Source organism: Conger conger, chromosome 3 (genome assembly GCF_963514075.1).
Source record: "Conger conger chromosome 3, fConCon1.1, whole genome shotgun sequence".
In the NCBI taxonomy this organism is placed as follows: domain Eukaryota; kingdom Metazoa; phylum Chordata; class Actinopteri; order Anguilliformes; family Congridae; genus Conger; species Conger conger.
In genome coordinates, this window is record NC_083762.1 from 43,027,231 (window position 1) to 43,045,938 (window position 18,708).

An 18,708-nucleotide genomic window follows, 5' to 3' on the forward strand; every position below is an offset into this window, starting at 1 on the left:
TGGGAAGCATATGACTGATGTTTAACTTTATAATATAAACAGAAGTTAAATGTGTAGGAAATAGACTGTTTATTGCATGCTTGTGACAAATAGGCTATTACCACACATACAGTTCAACCTTACTATTAAATTTAATTTATTTGGTTTACTAACAGCCTACAGTAATGAAATAGCACCATTTACCATATTAAAGGAGTCCTGCTGGGTCCATTTCAGAATTTTTTCAGCTGAAGTAAAGAAGTGAAACAGAAATGACAGCCGAGTTCTCAACACAAATATTTAATCATTAACCGATATAAAAGATAGTGGGGGGGGGGCAAGCAATGATTGTATTATATCCAAAATTTTCTGAGGCCCGGTGGCAAATGGCCTTGCTCTAAGACCTGTAAGGCAATAGGAATCAGGGGCTATATACAGTATGGGGCTCCTAACAGAGACATTTCAATCCATTTCCTGGTGCACGGTGTCCTTTGAGCTCTCCAATGGTTTTATAGATAGAAAGCCTGGAAATGACCCTTGTATTGCAGGTACATCCCCTGAACATGTGCCCCTGTCATATGTATGGCCGTCTTTAAATGGCTTCAGAAGATGGGACGATGTCAGGGCAGCTGGTAATGACACGCCAGCAGTCACAAAGGCATGGGATTAATTGCAATCTGCATCGATCAGCAGGTTCTCCATCATTATTATTGACCGACGCAACATTGATGGTTACTGATGGATTTTTTTTTGCCATTTCCTGGTTCAGGAAGCAGTGGCAGCTGCAGAGCTGAAAACTATCGGGGCAGAAAACTTTCCCTGGAACTGAATATTGGTCTTTATCTGTTTTCAATAGTTCCCTTGTTTAACAATACAACAATACTCACTGACAATGAATTAGGTGAGTAATAACATTTTTACTTGCATCACAAAATTATGCATATTTTATCAACATTATTTAAAATTGTGCACTCTGTTCTCTGCTCCCACATTGTATGTATGACTCAATATTCATGCAATGCACAGATTGTGTTATTTAAATTATTCTGAAGAACTTGTTTTGTAGCTTTTATTGGTTGTGCTGAAAGCAAATGTGGTAGTTAACAGAGTGGGTATTTTGTGGTTAAAACAGTTTTTCCTAAATTTAATTTATCCTTTAATCTGCCTAATATGATGTGAAGAAAGAAGCTGGGCTTTTACCTGCCAATTGATTATTCAGACCATTGACACACTTCTTAATCAATGGAAATAAATGAAAACAGGTGGAGACCAATGATCAGGTTTCCGCTCCATCTATTTCTAGCCCAGCAACCGTCGCTGTCAGGAAGTAAACTCATTAGTGAAATCAGTACATGGTTGGGGCAAATACTACAGACACAGCAACCCACAAGACCTGGAGTTGAATCGTTCCGTACTAAACACTTTTTACTTTAATCCTGTAAAGAGCAATAGGGGCCGGGATCACTGTACAGGAAGAGTCTGTTCACCGCAGCATACGAGACAACAGAGGCAGTATTGAAAGAGCTAACATTAGATGTTGCCTGGGGTGACATGACCAATAATCCTCAGGCTTTAGATCTGAGGGTGGTGTCTTAAGCAGGGACAGAAGTGAAGAAAATCTTGGAAATGGGTGGGCAAAGTTCAGTCTCACAGAAGAATGCTTGATTTAATTTTTCAGAAATGAAAAAAACCTGATCAGTGGTCACATGCTCCTTGGGATCCATGCTGAAGGTCGGGTCCTCAGGGAGCTCAGTTTTAGTGAAATGGTTGGTCTCCTGTACTGTATTTGCACATAAAGCACCAGCACCGATGAAAAGAGACGGTTAAGGGAATACAGAGAGTTACATATATGCAGTGTATGGGTTGTGTTACAGAAAAATTATCATCACAATGTCATCTCCAAGGCTAAAACAAGGTAGTTTGGTAATTATCACAGAAGCATATCAGATTGATTATGAAATGTGTAAAATCACAGTTCCTTTACTATTTTTATACCATTTGAAAGAAGTTTCATTTCCAACATAAATTCCATATACAGTGGCCTCCAGAATTATCGTCAACCCTGATAAATCTTCCCAAAAATTGCTGCAAACTAAAAAATTATAGTTGACATAAGCTTTATTTTCCAACATGTGTAAAGTAGTATGCTTTATTAATGATTCAGTGGAATCAACTGAAGTCTTACATTTTTCAAAAGACAGGCAATTGTTGGCACCCCTGGTTTAATACTTTGTGCAAACACTTCTGGCAAAGATGACAACCATGAGTCTTTTCCTATAATTTGTGATAAAGTTAAAGAACACATTATCTTTGACCATTCCTCCATGCAGAACTTTTCAGAGTCATTGATATCATAAAAAATTTGATTAGGCTACTAAATAAAAAAACATTGAGACATGAGAGTAAAAAGTATATATGATAAAAGTATATATGTTGACAAACTTGCAAAATTGCAATCAAAAGCCTAGAATCAGGACTAGATTCTGAAAGCTAGATTCTGATATCTGTACTAAGGAAGTGATTGAATACACCTGTCTAATCAGAAAAAGCTGAGAAGCCAACTGTCCAATTACTTTTGATCCTCTAAAATGGGGGGACGATGTATAAAAAGGGATGTAATTCCAACTCAGATCCCCCAATATGTATGTGAATATCCTCAAATTAAACTTGACAGTCTGTACTTCAATTTTCATTGATTTATTTCAAATCCAATGTGCTGGAGTACAGAGTCAAAAGAACAGAAATTGTACCACTGTTCAAATATTTATGGACCTCACTGTAACTGGTGTATGTGTAAATAGCCAAATTGCTGACCACCTACCGGTAGCTGTACCTTCACTTCAACTGTAATTAACCAAATTGAGAGGGAATTAATGTCACATAGCTTCCATGTGCTGTGTGTCATTTTACATTTTAGTTACAGTAAATGTTAATGCAACCATGGAAACCAGAGTGAGTTTTTAATCCCCTGAAAATCTGTGTCTCACAATAATAAAGTGATTGAATGTGAACTGGAGATACATTCAATATGCCAACAACAGGTCGGCATGGATTTGCAGCTAAATATAGCCATGCTAATTCAGAGGATTGTTTACAAAGTTGCCTTGGCAACAACCTTTTTATTCTTAGTTATATGTAGAGCTGTGCATGAATATCTGTCTCATTTTGCAGTCAGTATCTCATCCTCTGAAATATGTTAAGCAAGGAGAACCATCACAACAACCTCTGCAATCCAGCACAGACAAGATAGGGTTAATTTAAATCTAGGTGCAAAAATGAGTGACAATACGCTTCCATGCTTACTGATACAAGAAATAAGCCATTTTTTCATACAGTCTTATTAAGCATTGATCAGGAAGTTTTGATAGTAATGAACACTGGCCTTCATACATGCATACAGTAACTCACATTGCTCATGTGGTTGGATCAAATTTGAATTTATTTCAGCTTTACAGTGTCCCAGTATTAATTTCTACTTTTAAAACATCTTTAAGCTGCTCAACCAGCAAAAACATAGCTAACAATTGTCGGAAAGCTGTGCTATTTTCAGCATTCTTGTTTTACATGTATGAAGTATGGACATTTGGTCTTTTTTCTGAGTTTCACTGCAAGGGTTCCGAAGTAGTCTCTTCTTGACGAAAGAGTAATATGATAGTTATACACCACTAGAGACATATGCTCACATCATTTTAATTTTAGTGGTCAGGTTGATTGCCTCTCTTTAAGTGTAGCTAAAAAAAAAAATGTATCCACATGTCCAGTACCATTGTTCTCCTGAGTGGTGGCCAAGAGGCTAAGGTCAATAGCAAGTAGAGAGCTGAAGTTAATTTTTCCATTTTATTGCTATCATTCCATAAAACTGAGCTTTTAAGTATGCATTTTAGCACACTTGAGGCATGAGATGATAAAATGAAAATTATGCAGCAGCCTCAGCAATGCTGTAAAGAAAATGGAAATTCAGGGAGGCCTTACATGCCGTATCTACGGTTATTCACACCTCATTACGTCAATGAGAAGACAAGAGACTTAGTCATCTTTCAAAATAATCCTTGCTGCGATTTGTGGGCAGTTTTTAATCCTGTTTGTCTCAGTTTACATCCGAATGAAGTTCAGTATGCTGCCAAGCCGATAATAGCATTATGCAGTGCCATTTTGCACATAATATTGCGTCCTGTTTTTGGTTGGTGGACTCCTGCAGGTATCTCTCAAAATGTAATGCTTCTGGTAGCAGAACATGTGCAGGGTGGCTTTTTGATTATTGGCTGCAAGTAAAATCAAATCAAATTTATTTGATTCAATCTCACCTGCTAAACTGAATGCATTTCCTGAAATAAATTATTCCCAGGTTTGGCACCATGACTGACACAATAATGTGAAGTCACATTGTGACTCCTTAGTTTACAAGATTATATTGTAACATATTTGTCATTTCAGTCGAGGTAAAGGAATTGTAACCTGCAAATGTTCTATGAATACTATCCTACCAAAATGTGTAAAATGTTCTAAGAGAAGATAAGTAAAGCATGCATTGCCTTACTAACATGCTATTCATTACAGTCCCTAATTCTAAGTATAGATTCATTGAAATGCTCTGCAAAATACAAGTAATCCCTTTAAATAATCTTTGTTACTAGCGAACCCATTGCATGTGCTTGCAGTGCTGTATCTGTATTGTTATTTCAATTAAAAGGATTGGTAATTCACACAGACAGCAAATGGGGAGGTGGGGGGGGGGGCTTAATAATTAAATCTAAGAGCCTCTAAGGGGAGTGAGATTTCCTAAGCATGATAATGAAAGACTGTTTTCTTTTGAAATCACCGTGCGCTTAGTGTGGAGGGGTTTCAGAACTAGAGCACTCAATTACTCAAAGAAAACGGCTTATAAATGAATATAACCATACCTCATATTAAGTTCTCATCAGCATCCCCCATTCACTATATAGAATTAATGTCCATAAGCTCAGAACTGGGAAAGCGAGTGCATTGCGTACTGGAATCCTGTTAATGACATTGAACAATATCAAACTAAAATCTTGTGCTCTTTTTTGCCTATTTATTGGTATTTTGTGTATTGACATTATGAGCTATCACAAACTATATGATACTGTATTCTGGGTACTACTTTTCCGGAAACGATATTCAAATAATTAGCAGAAATTGTGCTATGCCAGGGGCTGGAAAGTCCAGTAATGAACTATAACTGTACAGTAATATCCATTTTTCAAGTTCATGCACCAAAAACAGGTGCAGACCCTGAACGTTGCAGTTGATAAATATTTTTCCAGAAGAATATGACAAATATCAAGACAGTATGTGCATCCTCCTCCCATAAATTATTGGTTAAAATACATTTGCTTACATGGAGTAAATGACAGTGCCACATAAACTGATTTCAATTTGAAGTGCCAAAATTTGTAACAGAAAACCACACATTTGCCTCTAGAGGTCAAGACTGCAATTTCCACCCACGATTAGTGATCACAGGAAAACAATGAACTGAATATTGTTAAAATGCAAGGCTTTCCTTCCTTCATCATTTTATATATAACAACCCAAGAATGAAGGGTGGGTATGTTATATTATTTTACCATTTTTTGAGCATGTTCTCTCCTTCATGGTAGATGGAGAACGAAAACCACCATATTTTCCTGTATTGTTTGTTAATGTATTCTAGTGTTTCAATCCTCTCTTTTTTATAGAACCTCCAGATGTGGGTGTATTTTAAGTAGATTAATTTTCAGAGGAAACTTCTGGAGTTTGGGGGGGGGGGGGGGGGGCATGTGAGCTTAGTCTCATCAGGCAGAAGGATGTCTCCGTAATTACAGCCTGCTCCTCCTGATTTTCTGAGCTCCTGTGTCATGTATTTAAAGAGAAGAAGGGAAAAAAATAGAGCTGTTCCCATCATAACCTCAGTTGATTGCAGATGATAATTACCGCATCGCCACTTCCCTCACGATGGGAGGGCAACTTAAAAAAAAAGAAAAAAAAACAGCTGTCATATAAAGCCACATCTACTGCCAGGGCTGTCAGGAATATCTCTGAAGCACCCTTCCTTATTTTTTTTCTCTCTCTGTAGCAGTTTGCCCTGTGTGACTAGCCTACGTGAAATATACAGTAAGCTTTGTGGTTCGCTGATTTTATAAGTACAGTCATTACGATTGCTTTCATTTCATTATGCTTTGCCCTGAATCCATCGGCACGGTGAGCATATAGCACGTGAAGCCAGCTATTAACGAAGCCTCCTGTCTGATTTCACCTCTATCCCTCTCTTAATTCTGCCACGTCTGCCTCGTGCTCTCTTCAGAAAGCAGGCCTCGGGCTATGGAACTCACAGGTAGTGAAACATGGGAGTGAATTACATTCCTGATTTTCAACACATTCGCGCATAATAAGAGCCTGGGCTCCCAGATGAATAAACCTCAGGACCACCTCCGCATTCCTTACCGGCGCTCCGTCTCTGCGGCCACGGATAGCATCAAGCCTTATCATTTATCCTCTGCTCTGTGACACCAGAGAAACAGCGCTGAGCCAATTTCCCTGCAGTCAAACGATCTGCTAGGCTGCCAATTAGGCCCTTGTGTCAAGCTGTACTTACAGCCCCTCGACAGGTTTCTTTTTTTATTAGGCCAAGAACCGCACTTTCGACAAAACCGCCCCATAGTCTTTCCGGGTGTTGTGATAGGGGTGAGAGCCGCAGTCAAAGGGACAATCGCGAAGCTGCGCGATCATGGCAAATAGACGGCTCTTTGAGCAGTCTGCTCTGCAGAATCCAAACCAGCAGACACAGCACCTGGTGGGCTAAGCAATTTTAAAGGCAGCCATATAGTCAGATCTCCTGAAACTTTACTGCATGTATTCTTTCTGAGACAGAAAGATACCCTCCCACCATGCTGCGATTCCCTGTGCTTGGAGCCTATGAAATGCTTTTCGAAATGTGTTTCTATTCTTCTTGATTAATTTGCATCGGTTTTTATACAGAACGGGCTATTTTATTTCCACAGAAAAAAAAAGAAAATGTTAAACATCCCTATACAAAAGACTTCCCCTGTCATTCATTCTTCTACTTTTACGATAAGGATTATTTTGTTAAACTATAAGTAATTACATTTACCGTGGAAGAAAATGTTCAATGGAAAATCCCTAATTAATATGACCAGGATGCTGCCAATGTAGATTATTTGTCATTTTATATGTAAAGGCATTAATAAGGCAAACTGAATTTTGAATGAGTTGAAAATAGTTCATTTTTCCTAGCTCATTTCTCCTATAATAAGAATTTTTGTGTTTGCCTGTAACATGCTGGACTACAGTATATCATAGGCAGAATCACACAGTAAGTATTTAAGCACAGATGAGGTTAATACATTGATCAATCAATGAATCATGCAGCTGGAAATTAAACAAATGTCAGTAAAAAATGGTGTAAAGTGTTAACGTTTAACTTATTCAAGCTAGTAGCACATCTTTTTTGTAATCACAGACATACATGTACATGGTTGCCATAGCTTAATGCAACCAACATTTTGGGTGTTTACAAATGTGCTGTTCAAATTTGCTGAAGCTATTTCTGAATAGGATAGGATTCCCTGGTGAACATCCAGCTAAAACAGTCCTCGGTGCAGTGACATTTCCCATGGTTTGGAGTATAATTTATAACCTTTGGTAAACTTGAGTCACCCAAAAGAAAGTATAGTGGGATGTCTGGATACCCTGGAAGAATATGGTTTTTTTCATATATTTTTCAAATGTACTGTATGTCTGTTTTACCTTTAAAAACAGAGGGAAATATTCTAATAATAGTACCAAGCTGTGAATTGCCAATAGTGTGTCCTATTTCCTGTATCATCAGTAGAAGTGCCAAAATGAAGTAAATACACTAAATTAAGTATGTCAATTTGGTTGTTTGTATTTTTTTTGTATGCGTCATAATAAAAAAGAAAAAGAATCAAAGGATGATGTGTGGATTGCATATGGGCACAAGGTTTTTTTTTTTTTTTAGTTTGAGAGTTTGAGAGTTGAGATTTTTTCAGGGAGTTAGATGCAGAAATAGTTTGTAAACTCCCCAAAAAGCCCTGTAGTAATACCTGTGATTCCCCTTGAATCCTGAATTGGGTCCTGCATTAATATGTGATATCAGGCCTTTTCCAACTACTGACTCACTGCACCACTGAATGGGAGGGAGTCAGATAGAACAGATGGCTGCACTAGAAGGAAATAAGTCCCTCAGCGAACGTGATATTGCTTCAGTATTGTTTTCAGGGATCAAAGTTTTGCTCAGCATCTGCTGGGGCTTTGCTGTTGCGGTTCTGGTATTAGGTTTCATGCAGTGCTTACTGACATATCTGCTCCCTCGTATTTTTTTTTCTTCGTTTTCTGGATCGGTGCTTGTGAGCACAGATTATGTGAGAAAGAACAGATGTCTGTGGGGGGCTAGTTTTAGCTCTCATTTACAGTTTTGATCTTCAAGCATTTCAGTGAGCTCAAAAAGTAACGACTATAGGTTTTGGGTTTGGAGGTTTTGGTTCTGTATTTGTACTGATGAGCCATCTTGGAAAATTGTGTATAAAATGTACACTCACTGTGCACTTTATTAGGAACATTTTTACTTATTCATGCAATTATCTAATCAGCCAATTGTGTGGCAGCAGTGCAATGCATACAGTCATGTAGATACGGGTCAATAGCTTCAGTTAATGTTCACATCAACCATCAGAATTAGGAAAAAATGTGATCTAAGTGACTTTGACCATGGAATGATTGTTGGTGGCAGACAGGGTGGTTTGAGTATCTCAGAAACTGCTGATCTCCTAGGATTTTCATGCACATAAGTCTCTAAAGTTTGCAAAGAATGGTGCAAAAAATCCAGTGAACGGCAGTTCTGCAGACAGAAACTACTTGTAATTGACAGATATCAGAGGAGAATGGCTAGACTGGTCATAGCTGACAGGAAGGTGACAGTAATGCAAATAACCACACATTACAACAGTGGTATGCAGAAGAGCATCTCTGAACACACAATGCATCATAACATATCCATAAGTAGATAGGCTACAGCAGTAGAAGTCTAAAAAATGTCTAATAAAGTGCTCACTGAGTGTATATGTAAAAAAAGGCTGCAATTGATTCAGAGATGAACCCGATATGGATATAATGTACATTATTGTTAAAGCTGCCACAAGCAACACTTGTTTTACAAGCAACATATTTAACAAATATTTAAATTGATTAAGTTGAGTCAAAGCTTGATATACTGTAGTCAGTATTGGACCCTGCCAGTGTTCAGGGTAAGTGCAGCCAAACTGGGGCACAAAAATATTTTCTTTGTGGAAAAAAAAAACAGTTAGTCATTCTCTCTTTTGTGGGAGAGGATACATGAAAGCATTATGCTTCAGACAGACAAAAGGATAATAAAATAAACCCTATTTTTACCATACTGTCTTGTTATGCTCTGAGAGAATTTAAGGAGATGACAAAAATCCTAACAGAAGCCAGACAATTAAGTCTGAAAACCCGAAATGTGTGTACTTTCAAACTGTTCCTGGTCATTCTCTTATCACCTGTGACACATGTATTGTCATTAAAGCTTTTTAGGTGTGTTTCTTTGAAATTCGAATTTCAAGCAAGTAGCTGAGTAGAGTTGTCTCCTCTGAAGCACCTGAACAACAGAAAGATTTAACGGTTGTTTGTCATGGCAACTACTTTACCCATTTTCTTCCAATTATTTTAAGGCACTACATGGCAGCATTTGACTCAGAAATCATTTTCTAACTCTTACAACACGGGCTGTTTTACATAACATGGTAAATCCTCCCTTTACAGTGTAGCAAATGTGTAGAATTATGCAAACTGGGAAAAGCTATTCTTCCATATATTGGGGTCTCTCAGGTATTGGGGGGAGATCCCATTTGTGAGCAATAAACAACAAATTAGTCTGTGGGTACTGTGTTCTCTTAGGGGTTGTGTCTTTACAGCCAGGGACTTTCTGTACAATATATTGTTTGGTAATACATCATAATTTTACTAACCAGTGGGTGAAATATTGTCTGGGTAGTATGTAATGCCTGTTTGAGAGCTTCAGCCATGTTTTCAATTAAAAGTTTGAGCTTTTTTAATATTTCATTTTTGAAATGTTTTTCAATACCATAATTCTCTGCCGGTGGAAATACCAGCAGTGTGATTTCACTTATCTGTGCGTTGTTAACTATACAAACTATACTATTCCCTAAACACTAATTATGATGCACAGTACTTAGCCAAATATTTGCCTCCTTAGTGATAAACACTAAATCAGTCATAATCATAGATGATTAAAGGATCGTAAAGACAGAGACATTAAAATCCATAAATTATTTTACTTAACGTATACACAGTAAATATGTTTTCCTGCTGATTGTCTTTAAATTCTGCTGGGACACCACAGAATAAGGTTGAGAGATGTATTCCTGCTTTTTACCCTTACACATTTTGCAAAGGCACATAGTGAGCACACTAATGTCATTACTGAAACACACAGAAACTTTTATTACATGCCATGCCATGTACATTTACCTTCTGCATTCTGCTGTATTGGTTTGATGTGTTTGCCAGGTCTGAAATATTTTTTTGAAAACTCCCAACACCACACACTATATGAACCAATTCATTTGGAAATGAGAGTATGTCTGGGTAGATGAGGAACAATGGCCAAAACAAATGTGTATTACGCAAAATGAAAGGAGCCAAGGCCGCATACTAAACTGTGAACAGTAATGCATTTCTTGCTGGAGAAGAGAGCGGGTGTCCTTCGGGTTAGCAGCGTGCCTTTGCGCACACCCACCGTTCTCCAATGCCACCTGCTGCATGACAGATTGCGTGGCAGTGACAGCACACCAAGGCAATTATAATGTGCTCTTCCATGGCAAGAGTAGGAAGCCAATTTGAACGATGTGCCCTCAGTCAGTAACTTTCCTTCACTGGAAACCGGAACCTCTGCTACTCAACCCAGATTCACGAAGGAAACCCCAGAGCATGTCTCATTGCCGAACTTTCCCGGTGCCAGCCGCGATCGTTTCTCCCTGCTGTGTGAAAGGATTCACGGCTTTCCGCCACTTCATCTGGCGGGTCTTTTCACTCTTTGTTTAATTGCTCACTTTAACTTGGTGCTGCTTTTTTCTGTAGTATATTGCTAATTGATGTACGCACTGCCACCTGCCACAGCAGTGTTGTATTGATGATAATAAAATGAATTTTAGATTTATTTGTTCCTTCGTAGGAGCATATAATTTTCTTTCATTGGAGCCATTCTTTTTATGAAGCGCAGTAACATTTTAGCTTGTATAAATTCTTTTTCACCGGTTCTGTTCCTTATTTTTGCAGCCAAAAATGTTATTTAGTAAAAAATATAATTCAACATTTTTATTCTTTCTTTGTATTTGAAATGATATCATCTTTATCCAATCAAAATTACAGACAGATTTTAGCGTTATAAATATTTGAATAATATTAAATAAATACAAATATTATTTATTGAGGTATGTATTCTGTGTGAAAGTACAGATGGTTCCCAATCCTAAATTCTCATTCTCACACTCTCATACAGCTGGGTATAGAAAAGGTTGTAACTAATTATTGAAAGAAGAAGAAATTCCAAAGCTCTCTCAGTAAATGTGGTTTACATCATCTGCACACTTGGTAATAAAAGACACTCATTAAACACAATCATACTGTAATAGTTTCACAGCAGGGGTGCCAAGGAAGTGCGTCATTATCTGTGCCAATCACGCAGATTTATTTGGCAGTGCAATTTCCATGGCTGGTAGAACAATCTGGCAATTTACAAAAATCTACTCTCCCAGATAGACACTTTGTGCTGGAATCTTATTATTAGTTTTATTGGGGGGCAAACATCATATAGGAGTAGGCACCATATTGTCATTAGCCATATTTTCATCAAGCTATTCTATGCACTTTAAAGTCTAAAATAAGAAAAGCTAAGTGGAAAAGCCAAATATTGCAAAAACAAAAAGTATGCTGATTTGAGATGGATTTTGAGCTTATTCGATAGAGAGCTTATTTGATAAATAGTGATCAAAATGGCACTATAGAAGATGAATGAAGATAAAAGCTCTGTAACGTCATACCTATTGACTTTTTTCCTGGATTCCTCCTCTGCCATTAACCATATCTCATTGATGTGCATGTTCACATAACTCATAGCATCAGAAAACATCATAACAACCAAAAATAAGTTTTAGATTTGAAGATGATAAGTCAAAAGACAATGGCCAAAATAGCAATGATTTTGACCCATATTGGTTCGAAGCTTGTCCTGAATTGTTGGGCATATTGACCCAATGATATGAATTGACACTTGAAATGTAGGAAGTCCAGATAATGCTTATCCATTTGATCTTGTCAATGTTTTCTTAGGCCTACGATAGGACTATTATTATTATTATTATTATTATTATTATTATTATTCAGTCAGAATCAATATCAGGGTGTGCATGTACATTAAATGTATTATATGCATAATTTAACAAAACAAAATAGTTTCAAGTGTGCTTATACTCTTTAAAGTATTTTAAAGTATGCTTAAAATGCTTTTAAAAGTACACATATACACATATATATTTACACATATATTTACAGTGGTATTTTCATATACTTGTAAAAAGTTATACTTCAATTTACCTTCATGTACAGTATATACACCTATTTGCTTAAACCCTGCTTGAACCAGTTTTTCATGAATAAAAATGCTTTAAACTGTATAAACTTGTCTATAAACACGTAATATTTCATTATATGATATACGTACTGAAATAAGCAGATAATCATAAGTGAATTGTATTCAAAAGTTAAATTTTTAAATGAAAATAGAAATCTCATTGGGGGGGGGGTGCATTGTTTTGTTCTTTAAACTAAACATCTTGGTACGTATTAGTGTTTATGATCACATCTATCTTGCTCCAGAACCTGTATAATTTTTCATATTAAGAAATAAATAAAGTTTCACCACATGCAGTACCTTGTAATACTGGTGAAAGTGATGTAGGGTTAGATGCCATGGATTTTAATATGGCAGGTGGTCTTTTTTTTATAGAATTAAAAAATATAAAATTCTCTCGGAGCTATAGTAACCTACTATTGTTCTACTAATGTGATGGGACTTAACACAAACATCCAGCATAACAAGGTTGGATCAAGAGTATTTTGATAATTATCTGTTTCACACATTTATATTGAACTAACAATGTGGCTTCAAGCATGTCAGCTCTACTAATTTAATTTCCACCAAATTAGTAGATTTAGGTAATTTAATGTTAACAGATTCTTCAATAAGGGCCTCAATCCAATTTATACATAGGGGATAACTGGCACAATTGTAACTCTTCACAATTGTAAAAAACACATTTTCTCATCCAAAAATATAAGCACAGATGTGAAAAAGCATTAATATAGTGAGCTATTTAAAAAAAAATGTATGTAAATGAATAATCTGTAGTGGTTTTTTGTTTGCTCTTCTATGTTTGTGCTCATTAAACCAAAACACATAGCATTTTGATATTATCCCCTGGCTCCGAATCCATATGTGTTTGGGTTGTATTGCATAAATTGAAAAGCAATGAAACAGCAAGTATACTGTATTTCTATGATGCATAGTCATGGGGATATTCCCCATTCACTATATGTGTTAGCATACATTAGGCTACTGAAACATTATAATGAATCAGACTTGCTAGCTTACAGTTGGTATTAAATTGGTCATTTATATCATGATTATGGTAACTTGGATAGCTTTAACCATGGATTTGTTTGTAATTTTTCTCTAGTGTTCACAGAATGCGGAGAAGAGACTAACCGAGAAACCACAACTCATCCAATTTCACAAATAAACTTAAATAAATGGCATTTCTAATTGGTTGCTGGTTTAAACATCCACGCAAGATATGCTCTTTCAATCCAAGTATTTTTTGTCCTGGAATATACTGCAGATCTTTACGATTTATTCAATTATATTTCATTGTCACACTTGTGCCGCAACTCTGTTACAAATGTCACACACACTACAACTGCAACAACGGACAACATTTACGTTTGGTTAAATTGTACACAAATTGTCTGTGATCACTTTAGTTCACTTCGTAAATCCGTGTGTAAAGCACATGGTTAACACTCTTGTCACATTGTAGGTTAGCCATTGTGCTACCATGTATGAATTGACAATAATGTCACTGAAACCAAGACATTTAAGAAAAGGGTTCTAATGGTGGGCAACAAAACAGCATGCAAGATCAATAACATGCACAACAAAAGTCTCTTGTTTAGCTGTGGAGTAGAGTGCTCACATTTGCCACCTGGTGGTGGTTGTGTGGTGGTTGTGCATGCCTAAACCACTGTGGATTATGGGTAATTTTGCTACAAATCCCGGCCAGCAGCATTCTTGGCCAAAAACAGCAAATGAAATAAGAAACCAGTGTAATTTAGTATCCTTATTGAAAGTATATATGATTTTATTTAATCATAGTTAAAGTACACTATTAAAGGGCACTTACACAATGCACAGATGAAATACGCTTTGGTGGTGGTGCAGTGGGTAGCACTACTAAGGTCCCAAGTCTGAATCCTGACAGCGTGTCCTGCAATGAATTGGTGTCCAGGGTGTATTTCTACAACTTTTTTTTGTTTTTATACTGGGAAGTCTAGTTTTTCAGTGGTAACTTGTCTAGTATTTGGAACAGGTTATGCTGTAAATAGATTCTGATTATGACTGGGGCCAATTTCCTTCAGCACTGTATGACTTTAAGAGATATTTCTTTCAAGAGATGGGTTTTACATGCTGTGCTTTGAATCTGGAATATTCCACATCTCCCAAGTATTAAAAAAAATAGATTTGAAAAGTGATCTGCCTCTGGTGAAAAAAAACAGCTGAGGTCAGTTGCCGGGGGGGGGGGGGCTTTTGAAGTGCAGACAATGCTGAAGATTCAATACATTCTCATGCTACACTGTATACTGTATATACATCAAAGAAGCATAAATAATATAGGTATGCTGTTAAATTGGGACAAAATAATTCACAAACCCTGTGTTTCTGTATGTCTTACAATGTAATACTGTGAGAGATATACAGTACATGGTAAATAAACCAAATCTCTTCCTATACACATACACTTCACACTGAGCAGAGCAGGCCTGTCGACACATTCAGTACATTTCACCTGAGAATTAGTAACAGAGACGGATCATCAGATATTTGCTCAACAAATGTTCTGACCCTGCAGGTACTTCTGATGGGAATTTGCTGTGCAATGTTTTTCATACCTCAGTTGACATGACAGTTGCTGTCCATCAGTCAAGATCCTGTGACCGAACCCCTCCCCTCCTCCCCCTGCCCACTACTGCCGGGCCCCACTCCCTACAGCATTTACCCCATGCTATTATCCCAGGGATTCTCATTTCATTACATGGAAACTCAGCAGTTAACCTCCCTGATCAACGCCCCTTCATTTTTACAATGACAACAGATGTGTCAGAAATCCCAGTCAGTCTCATGCATGCTGTGGAACTGAACCTTGCAGTTGCAAGTACTCAAAACTCAAAAAGCTATTGCCTTTCATTTTGTCAGGTAAAAATTTATACTGCAAGAGAACTAAAGCACAGGGTGAGAAGACAGACAGGTGAAGAGTTGACAGGAGCTTGGAGCAGTGTTCAATTGCTGAGGTGGTTGTGTTTTCAAGGCATTGTCAAATTTAATGTAGAGGTTGATTAATCAGGATATTTTTAATTTCCATGTTTAATGTGGGAAATTGACTCCTTGAAATACTATACACTTTTCCCACATTTTTACATTAATTTAAATGATTTAACAAATATTGCATTACACAACATTACTTCAAAATATAATACAGAAAAAAGTGTGGCCAGTTTTATTTTCTTTGTGAGGTTCAATGGAGATTTTTATATTCTTAGCAAGTAAAATGTTTATTGCTGATCCCGTTGAAATGTCAACATAATTTCTGTGAGGGAATTGTGTCCTCCTCTAATGGTCAAATAGCATTTCATGTAGTTTTACAAGATGTAATATCAAAGGGAACCCCACTGGGTGGTGCCTCTCATTAATACTAAGTTCTGTACTGTACATGGATTTGGTTTACAAAAAAAAACTGAGCCAGCACACAGAAATTATAAGCACAGGCTTAGAAAATCAATTGAGTTTGCTCTATCACAGCAAAGTACGTTTTGCAAAGGTCAGAAAGTTTTGTGTTTTCCTCACTGATTTCAATCCCTTTCTGCAATACAGGATTATGCAGAGAAGGAGAGGACAATGGCCAAAGCCCTTGAAGACTTGAAGGCCAACTTCTACTGCAAGCTGTGTGACAAACAATATTACAAACATCAGGAGTTTGACAACCATATCAACTCATATGATCATGCCCACACGCAGGTAATTAGGTTTTTCTTACTTGACAATTTCTTTATGTGAGTGAGAAATGTTGGAATGTTAACTGCAGATGAAGACAAAGACTGTGCCAAACAGGTACAAGACAAATTGATCTATTGTCGCATCCCATAGAAGTTGGAAGATTTGTTTGTGGCAGAAGTGATTTTATTTCCAGGGTCATGTACAGTATCTTGGGAGACAGACAAATTGGTGATGTCAGCTTTGTTTTCCATCTCTTGTGGATGGAGATAAAACCGTTTTCTTCCTCTGTTTTCCCAATAAACACCAAGGTACATCAATTATTCTGTAGTGTGGCCATTCACTTTATTGGTATAAGGATACCTTTCCAGCTCTTCTCCATGTTGTTTATTTTAAGTGATTTGCTAGGTTCTCTACAAACAAAGCAATATGCTGTACATTGCTTGAGCGCTGTTGTGTACTGTTCTGCAGGAGTTAAAAGGTGCTGAAGAAATCCATTCATACTGAACATTCAGTATGGTGAACTATCAATTGAACAAGATGCATTGTAAAACATTTTTAATTACACAGTACTTTCTAGCCGAAATTAATGATGGTAGCTATTAGGAAAGTATGGATGGGAAAATGATGGTTTAGATGTTTTTGGAATGTATTTTTATTTGATGGGATAATTTGAATGAGGATTCATTAAGTGTTTTAATCAATATATAAGATTTAATAGCTCGACCACAACAACCTTAATGCCTTTTTGGAAATGGGGCATTAATCCTTATGTTGGTGTTTACTATGACCCCCTCAGACCAATACTGTTACTTTCCGTCCCATCAAGAGGAGAAGACATACAATCTGTTATCTCCTGAGTCTATGGCACTGTCAATATCTGAACTATCGACTGAATGCTTCTATGACCTCTGATCCATTGGCACACTAACACCAGAAGTACATGTGGCATAAAATAGCTATATCACAGCAGGCAAATACTGGTGACACCTGTAAGGAATGTTCACATTATCAGACCGGGGGTGGGGTTGCAAGATTTAAAATAATATTCATAATATAGAAAAAAAATCCCACACAAATGTTATACATAATAATATATTTATGCATAAAATAAAAATGCTATACATAATACTGTACCACAGAAATACCACACACCAGTCTAGTGGCACAAAAATGCAGTGCCCTCCATAACATTTGGGACAAAGACCCATCATTTGTTGGCTAAATGGCTTTAAGTCATCCAGGGTCCAAGAAGAAATAATTGTTTCTCCTGACAAATCTTCCTGTTGAACTCAATGGAAAAAATATTCAGGAAAAAATTTATTGTCATATCTGTTGTATATCTTTCTGCAGAACAGTGGTTTAAGGCCCATTTCATACCTTAGACTGGATGCTTTAAAGCCATTTAGCCAAAAAATGTGTTCCATACTGTATCAGTATAATTTAAGCGTAATCTAGTCCCACCTGTCAATTCCCATAGAGATCCATTCCCAAGAGTTTTAGTGTTGCTTGTAGGACAACCTGAAAATAAGATATCCAGACTCTGATGATGCTGATAGGTCAACAGATATCAGGACATCATGGCATGCAAACGATATGCAACAAACTACTAAACATATCCTACTTTCGTTTACATAACATTGCTGTGTCCCAAACATTATGGTGCAATGAAATTGAGGACTATGTATAAACACTGCTGTAATTTCTTCGTCGTGAAACCTTTATGGCGGCACAGATGGTGCAGTGGGTAGCACTGCCGCCTCACAGCAAGGAGGTCCTGGGTTCGAATCCCCGTCGGCCAGGGCCTCTCTGTGTGGAGTTTGCATGTTCTCCCTGTGTCTGCGTGGGTTTCCTCTGGGTACTCCGGTTTCCTCCCACAGTACAAAGACATGCACGTTAGGCTGATTGGAGAGTCTAAATTGCCCATAGGTATGAGTGTGTGAGTGAAGGGTGTGAGTGAATGGTGTGTGTGAATGGTGTGTGTGCCCTGTGATGGACTGGCGACCTGTCCAGGGTGTATTCCTGCCTTTCGCCCAATGTATGCTGGGATAGGCTCCAGCCCCCCCGCGACCCTGATCAGGATAAGCGGGTTCAGATAATGGATGGATGGATGGATGAAACCTTTATTGAAATGTAAAAATGTGCACTTAAACTCACTCACCACTGGTCCCTCTTACCTCACGCACTTCTGAGAGCAGTATACATTAAACTAGCACAGTTCTTTGCTTTTAACAAAATAGAGAGGAAATGAAGAGTAATTCCTCCAGAATACTGCTGAATACAGCATAGCCATAGAGACTAAGAGCAGTAAATATACAATTATGAAA

General features: G+C 37.3%; 1 protein-coding gene across 1 annotated transcript in view; it reads left to right on the top strand.

Annotated features, from left to right (window-relative positions):
• The window catches only part of znf804a (zinc finger protein 804A), a 64,903-nt gene that overhangs the window by 28,756 nt on the left and 17,439 nt on the right, over positions 1–18,708 (top strand). Inside the window, exon 2 of the mRNA XM_061236089.1 lies at positions 16,262–16,405. Coding sequence (XP_061092073.1) covers positions 16,262–16,405 — 144 coding nt within the window. The remainder of the gene's footprint in view (positions 1–16,261; positions 16,406–18,708) is intronic.